The sequence below is a fragment of the Lethenteron reissneri genome, chromosome 49, assembly GCF_015708825.2.
Source record: "Lethenteron reissneri isolate LAM-NWPU_2019-01 chromosome 49, ASM1570882v1, whole genome shotgun sequence".
NCBI lineage: Eukaryota > Metazoa > Chordata > Hyperoartia > Petromyzontiformes > Petromyzontidae > Lethenteron > Lethenteron reissneri.
The window spans coordinates 10,849,732-10,870,707 of record NC_083827.1 but is presented as its reverse complement, the minus strand read 5'-3'; the positions used below and the strand labels follow the sequence as shown (position 1 = coordinate 10,870,707).

Here is a 20,976-nt window from a genome sequence, read left to right as displayed (position 1 = left end):
AATTTAGCACACGCACACACAAACATATACATTACTTGAAAGGGCTTCATTTATCAGCCATGAACTATTAGTTTCCGACATCAGGAAAAACTATTTATTGCAGCCCAATGATCAGTACTGGGAAACAATAAAATGTCAAACGGTATAATTTACATCCATTGCTTCATTAGCAACATGCCATGATAAACAAATGTGCAATTAACCCGCCAAATAAATGCATGGAGGCTAATGTGTTTAATATTCACCCTTTGCCAACCAGGGAAAGGAATGTTATCACTATGGCAAAATGAGCCTTATGGCGGTACCCCGGGGTATCATAGTACCCTAGGTCTCGCATAATGTCCGTGATGTAGTCATTTTAGTTGTTGATGGTCGGCGATGCGGCAATCGACTCATCTCGACGAGCTGTACACGATGCACTATGGTGCATACGAGCGTTCAGGGTTTCAGCGCCATCGTCCTCGCTGCGTTTCAACATCACGGAGTAGCACTGATTTTGGATTGATTGGTACCCCAGTCGCGGAGTTAAGCACACCCCTGGAAAACATTGTCCCAGAAATAAAATATTTAATTGCCTCGGCCATTTTGCTATTTGGTACCCCGGGGTACCGCCATAAGGATCAAATATCTAGCCAGGAGAGTGGAATGTGATGATACCATTATAATTATATAAATGGCAAACATCGCTTTGAAATTGAAATAAAACATCGAGCTACATCTAACACTCAAGTATTTGCTGAACATCTGTGAAAAAAACTTCATAGCTCATCGGATTCTTCCAGGATAAATAAAGATTCTGTTTCTGAAGTATCGGTTTTGAAATTTTTACCTCTTAAATGAATGGCCAAGACAAAATCAAGTGAGCCACGTTTGTGTTGCCATTTATTTTTCATTGTGCCTAGGCTTTTAGCTCATTAGTGATTGCCCTGGCCTAATTTTAACCTCTCCCGAGCTAGCACAGTGCATGCTTCTTCTTACACTGATAACCTTACTCAATTATTCATCCTCCACAAACTAACCTTTCGGCCATGTTTTTTTTGTATTTAACCTAAATGGTTGAAAACCTAAATTAAGCAGTGCTTGGTGAAGTCTTCATACAGCAGTGGATTGACAAAGCAATCCACTGCTGTTTTCATATTTTAACACATGTTACACAGAATAGTGGTTAGCCACATGGCATCATAGGACAGGTTTAATACTAACAAAATAATCTACATAAAGATACACACACGATAAGAATATAACCGAGCACTCACCTAAAAATTAGAAGGCTGCAAGTTGAAATCCCGGTTTAGGATCAGTTTAGGCCATCATCCCTCAAGTAGTCATTAAAATACATATTTTAGGGATGTTAATCGTGGTCATGCCCCATAAAAAATGTGTTCCTCCACAGGAATGCAGCATTTACACCACTGGATACAGTTTAAAGATGGGCATGCCTAACGTGACGTCTCCTAGTACAAGCACAAATATATACAATTACAACTGATAATAATAATAGGGTTTTTCCCCTTTTTTCTGGCAACAAAACTGAAACCTTTTTACAAGGATTCATGTCTGCATTAACCACAATACTTGCAGTCAAAATGCAGACAAAAACAAACTATTATTATATTTTAGTACTGGCAAAGGAGGTCTAATGATACAACTAACTGGTTCAGTTTTGGGTTACAAATGTATAACAATTCCTCTCTTCCACGTTACAACTGAGCCACACTGGAGAGATGTGCAGAGCCAACCCGGCGTGGCACAGGAGATGCCAGGTTGCTTTTCTGGCGCTCGGATCGGAAATCGGCGTGTGGACCCGCACTGATGCAGCTCGGACGTGTCAGTGGGAAAAAAGGGTAAAAAAAACTCTGTGGCTGGAGGCCAGTCTCAGTCTTTTGTCGATGGGGGAAGACATTGAGTACGACCCTATGAATGAACTGTTAAATGCGGATCTTCATTGATCGACCGGTGGGGATGAGCCACATGCCAGGTCGCCAACACAAAAGATCCCACCAGAAAGCAGGCTATTGTGTGTTATGGCAACGACCAAATCTGTCTAAGACACAAGCCACCATTATTTAATATCCACAAAAATAAAAAATAAATCTTCACCTTCACCATTAATACTACCTTATAAAAGAAAATTACATATTTATAGTTATCTGGTGATTGGCTTTTAATCATGGTAGTATTACAATATTCAAAAATATTTTTTTCTGTTATAAGGCAGTGTTAATGACAAACATGGTGAGTTTTTTTTATTCATGCTTGTGCACCACTGCCTCAACAAACGAAAGAATTAAAACAGTTAATGGTTTACTTGATTCCAAATTTGAGCGACCATTTTGTGTGCTTATATGTGGGCAGTTCCAACAATTGGGCAGCCGAATAGTAACAAACAATTGATGTTCGCCTCATCATATGTGTGGGGCATCGTTTTGAAGGTAATTATCTCGTTTAGAGAATATGGATTATTTATGGAAGACAATAATTTGACAGATACACATATATTCATCATCACCATCGCAGCATAGATGAAAACTTCTGTTCTGACACCTTTGTATTGTGTAGACATTTCTCGCTTACCAAAAACAGTGGACATACTATTTAAATTTGACTTGCAGGGGTAATTGGTTGATATACTACACTGAAGTAAAAAGCCCCTTCATGATTATACCCAGGATTACCCACATCTTTAAAATGTCTAAAATGTACGCACAAATAGTGGAACAGCCCATACAAGGAGCTATCACCATCTGGTGATCATTCATTCAGCAAGCATGCAGTTCACTCAGTTCATTTAGCCAGCACCATGTGCCAAGATTCAAACCCGTAACCTACTCATGCCAAGAAAATGAATCCGCTCATATGAAAGAATCGAAAGTAAAATGAGTGCATGAACATTGATTTAAAAAACAAGAGTCCACAAAATTGTTAAATTGAAAAATGTTCAAAATTGAAACGAGAAGTGGTTACAAATGTTGGTTGGGAAAGACTGGGTGTGGCAGCAACCGACCGTTATCCTCCCTTCCTCCTGATCACGCCGCAAAACGTACAAACGAGGAACTTGACTTGACTCACTTCCCTAACAATTGCAAATGTTTTCTAATACACGCCCCCCTCTTCCAAGAATAAGCATGTGGCTTTGCAAATACTGCACGGTTTGTAATTTTCAAAAAGTACGTGGTTCTGGTCTGCTCTAACTGTGCCCACCAGTCCTACAAATGCTTCACCGAGTCTGCCACGTCCCAGGTGATTTTAAATTCTTCCATGACAAACGGCTATTGCGGCTCTGAAAGCTTAAGTTCACGTTACAGGCGTAACCCAATGAGCATGGTGATGTGGCCTCTATGGCTTGTGCAAACACCGTATGTGGATGCCCTAGCTGGAAATTAAATGCAGAGTATTATTTTACGAAGCAGATCGTGGTCTCTTTCGTGGCAACACAGCAACCCTGTAAACTCAAAATATAATGCCAGTTTAAATGTACACATAGTGGTGAGATGTTAACTCGCTCTCCTGGAATACAGGAGGCTGTCGGTTTGATCCCAACCCTGACGCCTGTATACTTGGAGTTCTTACTGTGGTCGTGTTTTTCCCTCCACATTTAGAAACATGCATTTAAAGTATGTGGCTACTATACATTTTCACATGATAAGCCACTTCGATGAGCTGTTATTTTTGACCAGGTCGCTTCTAAAAAAGAGCTATATAGTTCAGTGAGCCTTACCTAGTAAAATAAAAATAAATGTTTTACATGTGCAAAGCGCACATATAATGCAAGTGGATCATAATGGAGTCCGTTAATACGAATTTAAATACTAGCATGACAAAATACAGTAGCTGATGAATTATACGAGCTAAAAATGTAAGTCTCTTTTGAATAATATAAAATTCCTCACTGATTTTATAATTGCATAACAATCTCAATATTGATGCAGTATTCTAACAATGACTACACTCATTTATTGCCCCATAAATCAATATATCCTGAGATGGGAACTTTTTGTGATTATAAGACATTTTCAGCTTAACGAGTAGACTTATTATGACTAAGACATTTTACAGAAAAACAAATATTGAGCAGTACCAAATAATATATTTAAAATTGCACTCAGCCAGTTTTCCTGATTTGAGTTCTATCGTAATTTTCCTTACACAGGGCCAGCTCCAATGAGCTGCATGAATTTGTATTAACCTATCTGGCCAATACAGCAAGAATGATCAATGTTATGACTAGTACACGGTACAGTTCAGGCACAAACACACAGGTCAAACAGGTGCACTGCTGTGAGGCAGGCAGGCGGGCAGGGATGCAGAGGTTCTGGGGTGTTTACTTTTGTGTGTTCCACTGGGGCACTGGGTGACGCACACTTAAATGCACCTCTGTAAAAAGAACTGTAATGTGTAAACATGCACACGATTTTTATTTTAACGCCTGGGTAATCTTTGTAGAGTCATGTACTTTGACACCAAAGCATGTTATGTGAGTATGGAGGCCCTGGCCGCATTAACTGCATTTTAACAGGCAAGATCTAAGTCTTGACAAAATGGCTGAAACATCACCGGAGCAATTTACCCTACTGCTGATAATGAAGGCTTCGGCATATTTTTACTGCAAAACACAGTTGTAAGAGAATATTTGGAGTCAAGAATTTATGAAACGTGGTCACAGACAAAAAAAAGCAACTGGCATTCATCTACTATGCAGCAATTATCAACAGTACCACAAAAAAGGCTTAGAAGCAATTGTGCAAGATGGTCAGGTGCATCCTTGCAAGTGTCAACCTGACTGTGCGCTGTGTAGTTCTGCATGTGTGTTCATTTACCAAGCAAATCCCAGGCTCCGCCCCATTGTAAAGTGAAATTCTACGCCATGGTGACATTGGAATGATTCAATAGCTACTGAATCATTAAATAAGGTAAACCGATAATGTGCACAGATCCCTCTTTTGCCCAAGGGTTTAAACTCCCATTTAATTTTAGGTTTTTTTCATTTTTACATTGTTTTTTTTTTAAATAGCCAATTGTTTTCAGTGCAAGGGTACTAAGGCATTTTTTAAAATACAAACATGGCCCTGCTGTATGTGTGGGAGGCTCAACATTACAAACATCTCTTGAAACAAAGCTTAAATTCCCACAGCAAGGAATATCGTTTGCAGTCCCACGGCAAGCCATTTTGCGCTTCTACTGTAGCTATGTTACTGACTTCCTGTAAGTCACATCTGCCGAAAGCATCATGGTCTCGTTGTGAAAAAAGACCACCCACAGATCACACCCAAATCCAATAAATGACCCTCCATCCATTCAGGTACCTTGGAAAAAGCTATAATTTATTTCCATAAGCTTTCACCTCATTAAGGAGAGCATTGATTGAATTTGAAGACCAGTCTTGTTGAACAAGCATTTAACACAGCCCACTGGAGTAATTCTTGCCTCTAGCAAGATAACAAAATAAGGGTTGCTTGGCAACCTGTATGTTGGTCATGGGAACACATCTGGGAGGAAGATGCTCAGTCATAGGATACACTTAAAAAAATTGAGAACTCACTTTTCTCAGTGGGAAGACATCATCATCATCTACAATAATTGTATATTAATCTCTGAATGAAGACCTCACAAACCATTACATTCCTCATTGTCCTTAGATGCCACAATTTAGCTAATTTCTGCATATTAAAGTATGTTATTGTGCCATCTCTGGTAGATATACTTCAATGGATATACACAATTTCCAAACATGCACACACCAGGGAGAAGCGCCTTAATGTAAGAGATACTTAAAAGTGTATGGAAAACGGGTTAACTTTTTCTTCACTGACAAACATGCACAGCTTCTTTGCAAACTCCCAGTGGGACCCATTATGACACTGCTGACACAACATTCTACTTTAAGGCTGCAATTAGCCATGCCTGTCACCACAGCAGCACAGAAGTCTTTAAAGTCTTGGCATTGCCACCATGTCTGGACTGCACGTCTGGACTACACGTCTGGCCTGTCTGGGAACCATTCGCTTCTCGTGCGATCCACGGGCACTCAAAATGTAGGTGAGGCTTGCGCTTTGGCGCAATCCAATACGGATACCGCCTAGATAATGGTGGCAATATAAAAAACAATAAATAATGTTTAAGAGCAACACTGCAACAGAATACACGTCAGTACATTAGGGAATTGGTTACATTGACATGAGCAGGTGATTTCGGTTCCTTGCTTCAGGACGGACCGATGACTTTCAAGAACATTTCTGACCAATCACGTGCTCCTGCACTGTGTTCTGCCACAAGTTCAATGAAGGTACATGGTTGGTTTGCACGAGGAATTTAACAGATTTGTCACCCAGATTTTTTTTATTGCTCTTATGTTGTCCAAATTAAGCATGACTTGTACAAGCGGTAGCTGCACAGCAGCAGTCAGGACAGAGATTATTCGAAGAAGATTTTTCAAGTGCTTGAGGAACAAAAAAGTATTAAAATAGCTTTAAACGACCCTGGTGATGGCCCAAGACAGCTGTTCATTCTCATACCCAGCATTTCAGCCGAGCTTGACATGCCAAAAAGAGGTTGGGCATTTAACCTGTCTTTTTACAGGGACCTTTCATATTTACATGTCCATTGAAATATTTGACTATTCAAATAAAGCAATGCAATTAAGCACCACACATATAAGAAATAATCCATAGAGTCAGGCACACACATGCACTCACACACCTAAGGGTAAATACATTCATATAAATTAATTACTCTGATAAAAAGTATAATTTTTTTTATGTCAAACAAGGTGTCAAACAAACTGTAATTAGTAGCCGAATTAAAAACCATTACTTAAAAAGGCTATACGTTTCAGCATAAGCATGCTCGACAATATAAAAAGTTGGGTGCACTGCACCAATTTAATTTCACTCTTATGAGGACTTCAAGAGTTAATGATTTAGCCGAGTCCGTACTCCCAGCAGGGACACAATAACATCGACTCGTGTGTTATACATCGCTGTGATTGCATCTGCCAAGTCCAAGCCAAATGAGATCACGGCTGATGCGTGTGGATGCCAGTGAGATCCTGAGCTGTCACCGGCGACCCCCCCCCATACCGTGACGCCATGCGACTATCAAAAATGTCACAATGCAGTGGTGAGCGGCAACAGCCATTTCCCCACCCACTGATTTGGTTTTTCGGAGTGATGATTGGTCCCGGTGAATTGTGGTTGGTGAGGGGCTCGAACGCTAAAATAAATCGCAGCAACACGTCGGCGGCTTTCTTGACCCAACAGGCTACACAATGCAACTAAGACACCGAGGTAAAGGGCTATTACATATGGCAACATAAGTCATGAACCTGTGACATGCGGAGTAAAAAAAAAAGTCAGATTTCCCATGTTGCATTTAGCATTTTATATGCAATTCATGAGAATTCCATTGAGATTCAGCAGTATACATTTACTTCGAGTTTGTTTTCTCACACAGATTTTATTAATTATATTCGTTGATAATGATGTAATAAAATGTCATAATAAAACAATATAATCTTAAGTGTTATAATAAAAACACAATATGTTGCATAATGACGTTTAAAATAAGGTTCGTGAGAAAATTAAAAGTTTTAAGAGATACACACAAACAACTCCACCTATCCCTTGTAGGATTATGAAATGGATCTGGCACAATATTGGGTGTTTGAAAATGATTAAGTGGATAAGCAGCAGTGGAGGCAATAAGATAAATTACCAGGCCAAATTATTCTTTGTTACCACGTTCACATAAACTACATATTGTAATATTTCAAATGGCATGTTATTTGTTGAAATTGGGGCACCGTTTTTAGAAGTTCTCTAGACAAAACACATACAAATTAGCCACGTATTATAAAGGCATAGTTTAGACATCACTACTTGGAACTACACAATGCACAAAACAGGGGTGAGTTTAAATGACCTTTAATACATTGATCAGTGCGATTTACATATCAACGTATCCCAGTAGCGTGTTTGAACAAAGCAAACATTGTACCAGGTTACATGAGCAGGGTGTGGCCTGTTAAACTAATGTGACCGAGTAAGCCAATAGTTCTACAAAAATTGGTTGAAGACTGCAGCGGCTTGGGCTTTTCACGATGACAGCTAAAGTGTGATCATGTGAAGGCCTTGTCACATGGTCATGTGCAAATATGCTCAATGGCACACCAACAATTAACCATACGTGGCGACACCACCGCTGACTAACTCTTGTACATGCAGCGAGCTGGGACCGGGTACTCATTTACATATTGTGGCCTCTAAAACTACTATGTATTTTCTAAATAGTAGATTCATGAATTTACTAATTGTTCGAATTAATTTGTAGGGTTACATATGAAGTCAAATATACATTTCCCTCTGTGTGTTATTTATTTACTCTCATACTTTATTGTGCCAGGACACAGTATAATACCAACATAAAACACCATGCAAGACAATACATGAAGATAACAGCATGTAGCACAAAGAATATTTTAGCACATATGATGCAGCTCTTGGGAAAGCGTGGGTGGTGCAAACACAAGGCTGTGCTTCATTATATGTACAGAAAAAGGTGTGTATGTTATGCTACACACAAGAATGCGTATGCACTATTTTACAAGTGCAATCAATATTAACAACACATGGCCAACAGGCCATAACTGGGTACTATAAGAGCCACCTATGTAAATAAAAGAAATCTACAGCATGGTGTAGCATGCACACATGATTTTCAAAGCTTTATAGAGGCAGAGCGTGGTGGCTAGCAAACATTATCATGGTCATGGCTGCCAGGTATAGGAGACACCACTGCAAATAGAATTCTGGCCTTTCTGCAGATGTTTTGTGTTATCCCCTCTTAGGAGTGTGTGTGGGTTTCCCTAGGCTTATTTCCACATTCTAAAGAAAATACTCATGGAAGAGGATTCAGACTAGGTCAAAACCTTCCTGGTTAAACATAAGACTACGAGTAATAAAAAAAACTCTAAAAAATCCATATGAAGGACAAACGTAATGACAAGAATACAGACAAAGAGATTCAAACACAGGAGTTAGTTTTATTGAAGTGTGCAAATTTCTACATTTGTGCTCTCCAAATATGAATGACTCAAAGCACTTACCTTTCCACGCTGAACAAGAAAAATATTACTCTCGGTAACTATGCACCAACGGACAATTCAAAATACGGTTAATGATGGTTTATTTGTTTCCCCTCTCCATGGCAGCTTAAACAACACTTCATATGTTTCTGCAAGTGGGAGTGTTGAGACCACATGCCAGCTATACCATAACAGGAAAACCACACGAGAACCAAAAAGGTTTAGTCATCCATCACGACCACATTGCATATCTTACACAAGGCCCACAGACACCATCTTTATGGACACGTCATGCCATGTAGTGCTGATTGCACAATTTGAAATAAAATAAAAGTCAGAGGGTTAAATCAAATGTTTGCCATGCAGTGTGAATAAGAGGCCTGAAACGAAGCAACTACCAAAAGTGCATGTAGTTCTGTAACACCATTATAGAGCCGTTGTCTGACACTTATGTGATGTTACCACTCATTGTGATTGTATCCAGAAGGGGAAATCTTTATCTCATCGCATGCTATCGATATTCCAAACAGAATACAATTAGAATGTTATGTATAGAATATAAATTGCAAAGATGGTTAAAATATGTTCTTAAAATAAAAACACGATATTTAAATAAATCAGTTATACATTATTAACGAGGGATTACTTTTATTTAGGAAACGAACCACGCTTGCCTCAATGACAAGCCATTTTAAGAACATGTTCTATAGCACATAGCGCTTAATTGCAACATAATAGGAAACATTCCTATTTTTGCAGCAGACGCCCTATATTAAACGTGCAAACCCTCTCCAGTGCTTTCGCGTGCATTTGTATACGTTTATATACTGTATGTACAGGTTCCAGACATTCCAGCAGACTCTGGATATGCAATGTTGCCAAAGCATGCAATGTGATGTGAACACCTGTTTCACTGCGGGTTTTTTTTAGCTTAATTCCTTAATATGAATGTGCAATGTTTAGAAACAAAGCACTTTTGTCGTGTGCACCAGGATTATTTCCTCTACAGACCGAAGACAAATGAATTAATCTATGGCTTCATATCAACACGTGGCCTGACATTATAATCTTTTATAAAAAGTGGGAAAAAAGTTTACCATAAACACAAATAGAGAATGATTAGTTTGGCCCATGTCCATATAAAATCATCTCATTCCTATTTATATCGTATTCATAAGAAAATAACCCTTAATTTAAAAGTCAATTAACAAGCCAAGTCCAATGAAAAGTAGAAATAATTGCCAGAACAAGGAATAACAGTTTTTGGCAATAATGGTGTAAGTAAGTGGGCTTTTAGAGTACCATAACTGCCAACACTTACCCATATCACCATAGGGTATTTTACATCCACTTTACAAAAAATTCACTTTTCTAATTTGACAAAGCAGATGTGGGAACAGAATCTCACTCTGGACAATGTGACTCAGTCGTCAACACACGAATGGACAATGTGGTAAGAAATCAATGAGAGATCGACTACCTGAAAGGAACAAACTCTCAATTGAAAATTAATACTTGTCCAAGAGTGAGTCTAGACCAGTTGCACCATTGCCATATGGGTAGGCAGCCAGAGGCAGAAGCAACAGCAACAAAGCTGTGGCGCATTCCATTACGTGAGAGGGGTGTGCGCACAAGAACTCACGTTTCCCAGCGGAAGGGGTAACCCTAGAAAGCCCAATGGAAAAACCCGCACGGTTTTCCTGGGCAAGCTGCCTACCGGAACTGCCACACCCAGGCATGTCTGGCTTGCTCATAACACAGCACCCAAAGCAAGTCGGCAGCCGCGCTCACTGGGGGCTCTTGCCAATGGGAGGGGAGGGGGATAAAGTACGGCCATATAATGTGCTTCTGTGTCATCAGAATTATGTTTTGCGGCCAGCACATACATTTCACGATGTTTACTTTAAAATAATCACGATAACTGGTTAATGCTGTGTGTGCGTACAATGCAAGCGAAGAAATATAGAAGAGTGTTTAAAAGTGGACCCCAACATGACATCACGTTTGCTCGTGCAGTTTGCGTGCTTAGCTTTGATGTAGCTCAAAGGGGGATAAGCTTCTGGATTGCTGTAAATTTATCCTGGGAAATGTAAAAGATTTTGCCCAATGACTTTGAGTTCAGCTATAGAATGAGTGGGTAGTCGACCGATCCCATCTTAATTAAACCCCTGAGCTAGACACCAAAATAAAGGAGAGATATATTGTAAAGTCATTCCTGTGGATGGACAGCAGTTGTTATAAAAGGCTTCTATATATAATAAGCAATGTATGAATGTTACAGATATAAGGTTTTCAAGTGTTTGCTCTCAATTATATAAAAAACAAGAATGAGCAATTGGATATGGGCCAAAATTAGCAGTGAGAGTCTTTTCAATAACGGGGTCATGGAGTGGTCAAGGAATTCAAGTCTGGAATCAATTGTTACAAACTTATGAACTACAACAAATCATTTTTTACGTGTCAAATGCTTGCAGATGCGAGGGCAATCCAACTCCAAAAATTTTTTCCACAGAAACACTGCAATTTGTGTTTTTAAGGCTATCCTTAAAATTCCAATTTCAGTATTTAACAGCATTGCAGCCATTTTTACAACCGTGAAAAATCTATATAAACCATTTGGATAAGCAGCAGACGTTAACAGCCCATTTTACAGAAAAAAAAGTTGACAGGAATTATCGCTACTAGTTCTGAAAGGATAAACATCGAACTAAAAAGCTACCCAGGCAAAAAGTCATGAGACTCAAGCACCATTTGTTGTGAGCATGCAACTCTTGTCAGAAACAATTCACATTTACATTCAATTCTACCCACCACCGTGGGAGATTAATGAAGTTAAGGAGTCTTAGGAAAACTTGGTAGAAATCTCACAGACAGCCTGCTGTAAGGGAAGGTATATAATTCGTGGTTAATTGTACACATCTGTAGAGTGCTGCAATCTATGCTGCAGCTGGCGCAAAGTTTGAATTAATTTTAGAAAACAAGGGCTTGCATGCCTTTGGAGCAGAGAAGGTTAAACCTCTTCAATTAACGTCTACTTACTAAGCAAGCAGAGGGACCTGCATTTGTGAGCCGTGTCTATTTGTGCTGTGGGGGAAGGGAAATCGCACATTTGAATCAATCACGGTGCGCAAACAGCGCCCTACTCGCTCCACAGGCTCACACAATTCAACGTGGTTTGGAGAAGAGTGTTGTAAGCCCGGAGTCATACAGCTTCGGCTGTAAAATGTCCTTTGCCTCCATTTTCCGAGAAGCAGGCACGACACCCAATGCTCTATACCTTGTGAATCATGTGCACTTCACATTCAGAAAAAAAACTAATTCTGAGGCTGCTGCTGATGATCATTGGCCACGCAGCTCTCTGCCAATTGCCAATTGTGAGAAAAGCTGTTGTTGGTGCAAACAGACACTCTACTGATAGAATATTTTGCAGGCCTCTACACACATGACCATTAACCAAAGCCTCTCACCCTGGCAGCTCCCACACAATCATGCAGTGAGAAGGAACTGTTACTAATTAAGCACTGTGTCCTTGATGGGACTTTCTATCCGCTAAAGTGTGCACGTAAATAACCCAATGTCGTTATTCACACTGTCATGTGCCAGCGCTGGAGCTAAATTTGTCTGCAAACTCACGGACAATTACCCTGTTTTCTGGGGAGAAAGGGCATCGGCCATTCATGTGAGAGGGACACAGCTCGAATGAATCATGAGGCTCCACAAAAGAATGCAACCAACACAGAAGTCGCTATTTTACATTGCACTCCCAGGTTCCCAGTAGAATAGGGGGCTCGCTGCGGTGCTTAAATTGAAGCAGGATGTACAGTGCTTGCAGTATCCAGCGGCTGTAAAAAGTAATTTTCACCACTCACAGCAGCCATGAAGGACATTCGTCCCCCCCCCCAAAAAAAAATAAGTAATTAAGAAATGCGTGTGGTAGCTCTTCCTTTTTGATACAAAAAAGCTAAAGTAAAAAGTCGTAACTCATCAAAGATTAGACATCACAGATGACAAAACTGGATTTATTTTATTCAGAGGAGATGTGCCTTCACAAGCTGGCCAATGGTTACTATAGCGACGTAAGGTCTTGTTTGCGGACATATAGCTGTATCGCAGCCTACTTCTGTACAACAATCTGCCACTGTTTTCCTCAACAAATGCCTTATTTATTTTACGTTTAAAAATTTATTTTTAAAATATCAAGCTAGAAGGTAGCATTGTAGAGCACTTATCCAACATTCAGACTGGTGAGTTTATACCCAGTCTACGGTTGACTCAGCCCATCATCCATATAGGGCAATTAATTGGGCACTGCTATTTGAAAGTTAATATTAGTCGTCTTTGTAGAGAGACTGGTGCCAAAGTAACATGGAATTTCAGCAAATGGTTTGTGACCAGCAATGGAGGTAATTATCATTCATTGCTCATTTTAATTCATTTCACTGGCTCTTGTTATTAGAGTTTTCCAATTTATTGCAATCAGTAAGGCATCCATTCTGAATGACCATTACTGTACTGTTTTTAATCTTAATTTAGGAGCTTTCGTGACTGCAGGAATTATTCTTTGGTTCTTTTCGGTTAAGTCACGTCTAAAAATAAAATAATAATATGTTATTTTAATTTTTTATTTTATTTTTAGACGTGACTTAACCGAAAAGAACCAAAAAATAATGTACTGTTTTTCTTCAGTTTGGCCAATAGAAACGATGATGGCCCCGCAAAGAGCATGCCATACTCTCATGGTCATAGATGTAATCACATGGAGATCACTCGAATTTAAGGTGCTCTAAACAAGGTGCTCAAGAGAGTCTTGTTATCATCTTGTGCTTTGATTAAACGCCACAACGTGCCATCAACCCATGCCACGCTACATTCCCCCCTGTGGACTCAACATCAGTACGCAGTTTAGAGATTAAATCTCAAGAGCACAGCGGAAATTATGAAAACGAAAATGTCCATCACTCAATTACCCGTAATGGGCACGCCTGACATCAGAGTGAGGTGCCGTAACCGTCAGCTCAAGAGCACTTCCATAATTTGAGGGCGTTAGAAACAAGGGCTTCTGCTCCCACATGAGCTGATCTGCAATCTGTTTTTCATAGAGCAACAGTCTTGTACCAATGTAAATTATATTTTCAAAACAAAGAACTCACATTTTCCATTAACACTGCCTAAAGAATAATACAAAACAGACTAACATTTCAGAAAATTACCATATTTCAAGATAGATGGCAGGAATATTGACGGACAGTTGGAGATGACACTTTATACTGCGGTTCTTTAAAAATGTTTAAGAAACCTGACGTATAAACACTCTTTATGTACTGTCGTGGAGGATTATGGGTGCTAAAATAAATGCATTTCAACCATGACGCAGGTATACAATGGCCTACTTTTGGGAATTACTTCATAGGAACTTTTAACGTCCACTGTGAAGTCCAACATCTTGGCCGCTACTTCCTCATGCAAAATGTGAGGAGGCGCCATATTACTCAGCACCGGCAGCCAAGGTAGTCGAATGGGTCGTAGCTACATCCCTGTGATGGTGCGCAAAGTTGACATTGGATGTCAACCAGCTTTGTGTGTGAAAGGCAGAAGGTGACAGCAGCTGTGCGAAGCGTCATATAATATAATCAATGCGAATAAATAATGGCGTATTCTTACAATGACAATGTATGTTTAAAAAAAACTCCCAAACAAATGTACACGTGCTGTCAATGTTAATTGAATTTCTACTTTCCCGTTACCTAATGGCTGGTTGTTTTGCTTTAGTTATCCACTTTGTCAGGTTTTAAGCCTCCCGATTAAAAAGCAGCGTCTCATTCTGTGATTGCTCACACCGCACTCAGTAATAACATGGTAAAATACGGACAAAGCTGGATTCGTGTGAGGTCACACAATGTAAAGTCGAAACTTTAACAAATTAAAACTCCTCACACCACCCAAAGGATCAACCTTCATTCTGCAATGGTCAACAAAAAGTGATCTCACCGTTTTTTTACAGAGTACGGACATCAGAAGTTTCCAGTGAGGTAAGTGAAAACATAAAGGTTGTTCCATACATCATAGAAGTCACATTCACTGTATTATAAATCCTGTTGATGTGAAGGTCTCAAAATCTGGAACAGATCATTTTGCCTTTCACAAGGACTGAAAGATTGAACCCAGAACATCTGCTGTTAACTATTAAATTAGAACAAGGGCCAAGTCTCTTCACTGCTCGATCATTTTGCATTTCTACATGTTTTGTAAACTAAACAAATGTTCAATTGGATACAATACTTAATAATTACATTGTCTCGACATTAGCGTTTTTCACAAGTTGTACCTGTGTTTTAAACTGTCAGTCTTGTCTATATGGTATGCAGCGTATACATTTCACAAACATATTTCATGATTCACCACTGCCATATGACTGTGGGATTTCCATCTGCACAGGGTCTGCACCTAAATGAGCAATGATCCACATTTGGCTCAGTAGAGATTTTCACTAAACTTATTTTTACAAAATGAGTAACATTCATTTAGAGTATTTGACTGCTATTAATCTCCAAATAAGCCAGTTCATTGAGCTGTGTGGGCAAGTCGCTGCTGAAAAAGATCTATACAGCTCAGTGGGCCTCACCTGGTAAAATAAAAAGTAAAATAAAAAGTTTATTTTAGTAATTTATGGTGCAGCGGCGGCACAGCGATTAGCACATTGCACGATGATGACAGCAACCTGAGTTTGATTCCTGGCCATGGCGAACATTAGTGGGGAGTGATATCTAAACCTGGCTTGACCTCACTTTCACCAAACTACGACTAAAGTAATGTGGGGAGGCCTTCATCACGCAGTGAACTGTGAAAGTGCTGTACACATTATATTAAATTTTTTGGTGACATTCATACAATGTTATTTGTACCAGATCTCACTGCAATATAAACCCTTTCTCCATGGGCCCTCACCTACTCTTAAAGGGTTGATTGAATGAACACACATGGTGGCAGTGGGCAAGTGGTGCCTAACTGTAGACTCACTATTTCCATAGCTAACATCAAATTAAATTTTTTATTAACTGGGCGGGTCGGTTTATACTCTGACCGCTAACACAAACCCAATGGAAATATCACATTTCAAGAAATTGATTGGGCTTACATCCAACACTGAATGCGTCTCACTTTAAGTTGTTTTTTACAAGGCAGCATTTATAGTCTCATCAGCCATTGCAAAGTCCCACTATTTGAGTGCACACAACATAGACATATACTTGTGCGTGTACACAGTTTATGATATAATTCTACTGACAGAATATACTTTACATTGAGTTAAAGCTTCCAGAAAAGTATTCTGGTTTTCCAGTTTGTTAAACATTTAATATTTATACATTAATGAAAGCAAAATATGCTGTTTACACGAAGGAAAATATTTTTTTCTGGGGCATTCAAGTATTGGCTTAGAAAAATAATTAACCTTACACACACTTGGTTGCGATGGTTACAATTACAAAAGCCAAAATAGCTTTTTTAAACAAGGTGAGAGTCCATAAAAATGTAATATTTATTTTTTATGATGTAAATAGAGGTTTATTTTCCTATTTTATTTCATTTAACAAATAAAGGGTAGCACACGAGTACAGAAAGGAGCCAGTCTTTAACTTTCTCCTTCTCCTCTGCCGGAATGGGGTTTTCTCTGTACCATAATTCAGTCATAACTCCTGAACCTTTTCTCCACATTGACATTTACAATTCCCTCCCATTCCTGAGCAACCCCATTCTCACATAGTAACAAATGCAAAACGATCTCAATACAAGGTGCTTTGAGCCATGGTGATATTTAAACAAATTCTAAACCCTAACAGTACTGTATTGTGCTCTTACAAATTATTTAACTAACCTCCATTATCTACTCAACCCTCTCAACACCAGTTCTCCCTCATAAAACAAGACTTGTAAAAGAGAATCATGGCCTGAATGAGGACCTAACTTTGTTATAAATAAAGGTGATCGATCTACCTATCTCAACATTACAAGGCAACTGCAAGAGTAAAACCGCAGAGACTCTAAACAAAGCAGTTCAGTGATGCGCATGTCAACTGCAAGCACTACTGCAGCACCAATGACGGATAAACTAGCCTTGTGAACGCAGGATCAAGCACAGTGTGGGGAAGACCCCAATCTGCAAGCTTGTGCCATGGCTAGCCATTAAAACTGAATAATTACAGACATGGGGATAATGGGATGTGTTGGGCTTTCCCTGATCTATATATGTTTTTGTGCCCCTTTCAAAGTAACCAGCCTAAATACGATTGCAGCAATTTTTTTGTAATACCACGATTACGTAGAATGATTATGCCCCTTTAGAGGGATAAGAATACTCCACAAGCATTTGCCAAATGCTCAATTACAAGAAGGCAAAAAGCCAGCCCTGTCAAAAGCAAAGTCCATCATAGCAACTTATCAGGTTCATACCCTCTCTATTATCACAAAAGCTGCCACTTTCAATCTATGCACCACATACATGTTGGATTTGCTATCAGTACTGTAGACCAGACAGAGAGCTCTGATGACATTTCAAAAAAAACGAGACATCAATTACTGCATGGGTGTACTAATGAATGTGTCAAAGTTCACAAAGGTTTATCATTTTTGAGTGTAGACATATTATAAACATTTCGGTTAGCTTTGCGAATTAACAAATCACCTGGAATATGCCTGATCCTGTCAGACCAAAGAAGCTAAGCAGATGTGTTTAGGCTGCACATTGCTTGGATGAGTGACCACCATGCCCAAAAAGTAGGTGTAGTAGGCGGTGTGCAAAAGACAGCAGTGCATAATAAACCATTGTTGTTCTCTACTCCTCCCACCAACCCAAAGACTCGCATGGAGATAAAATAATAATAAAAGAATAAAAATGAAAAGAAAGTGAATAAAAAATAATCTCCTGATGACGATTGCTTTTGTTGCGATCGAAACGTCGTGATATTTTATTTTTTATTCACTTTATTTTCATTTTTATTCTTTTGTTATTATTTTTTCTATCTACGTAACTTAAATAACCATAGAATATGAATTCCTGCAGTCATGAAAGTTTTAAGTCAAAATTCGCATGGAGAAGTATGATCAATTAACCCCACTGCCCACATGGCGTGGGGTAGCCCTCATCCAGCAATGGATTCACAGACTGTCCATGTACACATAGTTAGCTTTACACTGCTGAATCCACCACCCTGATATTGATCCAACACCGACATATTAAAGAACAGGTTACACTTGTGGTGTCTGCTGATATTCGACTACCAAATACACGTCCTTCGTCTCAGTTTAATACCCCAGTCACGGTCTCAAGTAGCCCTTCGACTACGCCAACCCCAAGGCACGCACTTGCAGCGTCGGCAACACAGCAGGGTGGCGCGAAGGCCATATCCGCGTCGTACAAATGCGCCTCACCTCGGGTGTTGGTCGCCATGTCTGCCACCTTTTGAAACGCATCAAGAAACGCCACCACTGCCACCGTCGTCGTCCTGAATCACAGCAACAACCGCGATAAAAAGGAAGGTTCTCTTTCTTCCACTCACAAATTTTGCATGAAGGCAGTGCACCCACTGCCCAATCAAAGTCCTAAACGTAGTATCAAGCATAGTCCAACATCATAGAGAAAAACTTCACACGTGAAGGATTTTAGCAACAAAAAAGAGTCTACAGGAAATGTGCATTGCAACGTTTTACATGTGACCAAAAAACGCATAGGGTGCACAACGCATGGCAACACAAAGAATGCAACATACAGCAGCATGCACCAAAGTAACACAATAAGAACATGTGGTACCGTGCTGCATAAAAATAATTGTTTCTTTATCAGTGGCATTGCACTGAACTAACCGATCAGCCAGCACTGGAAAGGATGGTCAAAAGAAGCCAAGGTTGTGGAGTCATCAACCATTGGTTGATGACTCCACAACCTTGGCTTTGTGTATTAGGGGAGTGAACTGATGCGCGCTGAGAGAATCGGAACCCTTTATATAGGGACACGTGATCCTTATGGCGGTACCCCGGGGTACCAAATAAGACAAAATGGCCGAGGCAATTAAATCATTTCTTTCTGGGACACTATTTTTTTCAGGGGTGTACTTAACTCCTGGACTGGGGTACCAATCAATGCGAAATCAGTGCTACTCCGTGATGTCCAAACGCAGCGAGGACGATTGCGCTGAAATCCTGAATGCTCTAATGCACCATAGTGCATCGTGTACAGCTCGTCGAGATGAGTCGATTGCCACATCGCCGACCATCAACAAGTAAAAATGATTACATCACGGACATTATGCGAGAGCCGGGGTACTGTGGTACCCTAGGGTACAGCCATAAGGTTCATATATGTAACAATGAAAAAGTACAACGTTGGGCCCACTTTATTGTTTGCTGTTCTCTGTTTGTCTACTGAACTGCCACACACATCCTTGTCCGATTGCACAACTGCCAGGATATGCCTGCATAGCACGCATAGCATGCAAGCAGAACGCTTTTTAAAAGTGATGCATTGATTTAACATGATATTAACTGTAAGAATTATTCAAGCTAAAAAGTTACACATGTGATATGGCATTTACAGATGCCAACGCTGCACTTTCTACAGGCTCAAAAGAAATCTCTGTCTCTGGTGTGGACCAATCAGTTTCTAGGACAATGCATATATTATCAGAATATGTTTTTTTTTGTTTGCATTCTGACCACAAGCATTGTGGTTAATGTAGACATGATTCCTTGTAAAAGGTTTCAGTTTGGTGTTTTAACATCTTAACACCTGTTTTGTTGCCAGATGAGAGGGGAAACCCCTATTATCATATTTTGGTACTGGCAAAGGATGTCCCATGATGTTTATACATCATCGATTTACACCAACCCACCACACTTACCACGTGTGAGATTTGTCAATAATCTCTGCCATTAGCATGATGACTATCATTTAACCCTGGGCTGGAACCTAACTCAGGGCTGATGCAACGTGGATGATTATACACCCTGAGCATCTGTTTGCTCTCTACAAAGGCGCTGACCAAATAAACTGAAAAGGTCAGGGCTAAAAATGTCTGATAGGGCACTTTGTACCGTGTAATGTCAATGCATTTCTGACAGACCAAATGTTATGCGATAAGTTGGGTTGTAAAACCTCTCATGCGATTTGTGCTGTATTATGGTATGCAATTTAGCATACTTGGGAATCGATGAAGGGACAGCCACTTAATATAACATGAATCACCACAGTCCACTCCACTTCAGACTTCAACACAGATGACACGACCACACACTGCCTTCTCTCGCACATGTTTGTTCACAGGCACATGGGCACGCTACAGTGTGCCAAAGTAATATGAGCTTGGAAAGCGAGGGACATAACAAAGCCACGATGTTCAAAAGCCACTCTTCACATCGATGGCAGAGTACTCAATAGGCATGGCAGGGCTCGGGTTTCAGTGATGCAAGTGCCCCAGTGGCTGAGGGCCTCACTTGCTACTGGGCTGGGAAACTTGTCAAAAGAAAACCACTTGCCTTTCTGTGTCCAATGTGAGAGGTGCCTCAAAGACTTAATTTTTCAAGGACACTTAACTATTGCCCCAGCTGTACAGAAGCTGCCACTGCAATGGCACCCATCAGTTCAACTACATTTTTACAAGGCATTCCAGGGTGTTTCCATGAAGTAAAACTTAAATATTGTTTCTAACCAATGCAGTTTAATTGAAGCAATAACTTATTAGGTATAGTAGTGTATTTTAAAAGCCTACAGAGGCTAAGTCATAGTTTAATACTGTGGCCGATACAGTAATTTACTTCACTACACTTCACATTAAGTTCTACTAAATTTGCTGCCATGCATCACTTGGCAGGTTTCTTTCCCACTTGGCACTCATAAGCGCCGCTAG

At 39.9% G+C, this 20,976-nt stretch overlaps 1 protein-coding gene across 1 annotated transcript in view; it reads right to left on the bottom strand.

Moving 5' to 3' along the window:
• Window positions 1–20,976, bottom strand: part of LOC133354937 (protein MTSS 2-like) — a 77,174-nt gene that overhangs the window by 51,234 nt on the left and 4,964 nt on the right. The window contains 1 exon segment of the mRNA XM_061572139.1: window positions 18,506–18,579. Within this exon segment, the coding sequence (XP_061428123.1) occupies window positions 18,506–18,579 (74 nt within the window).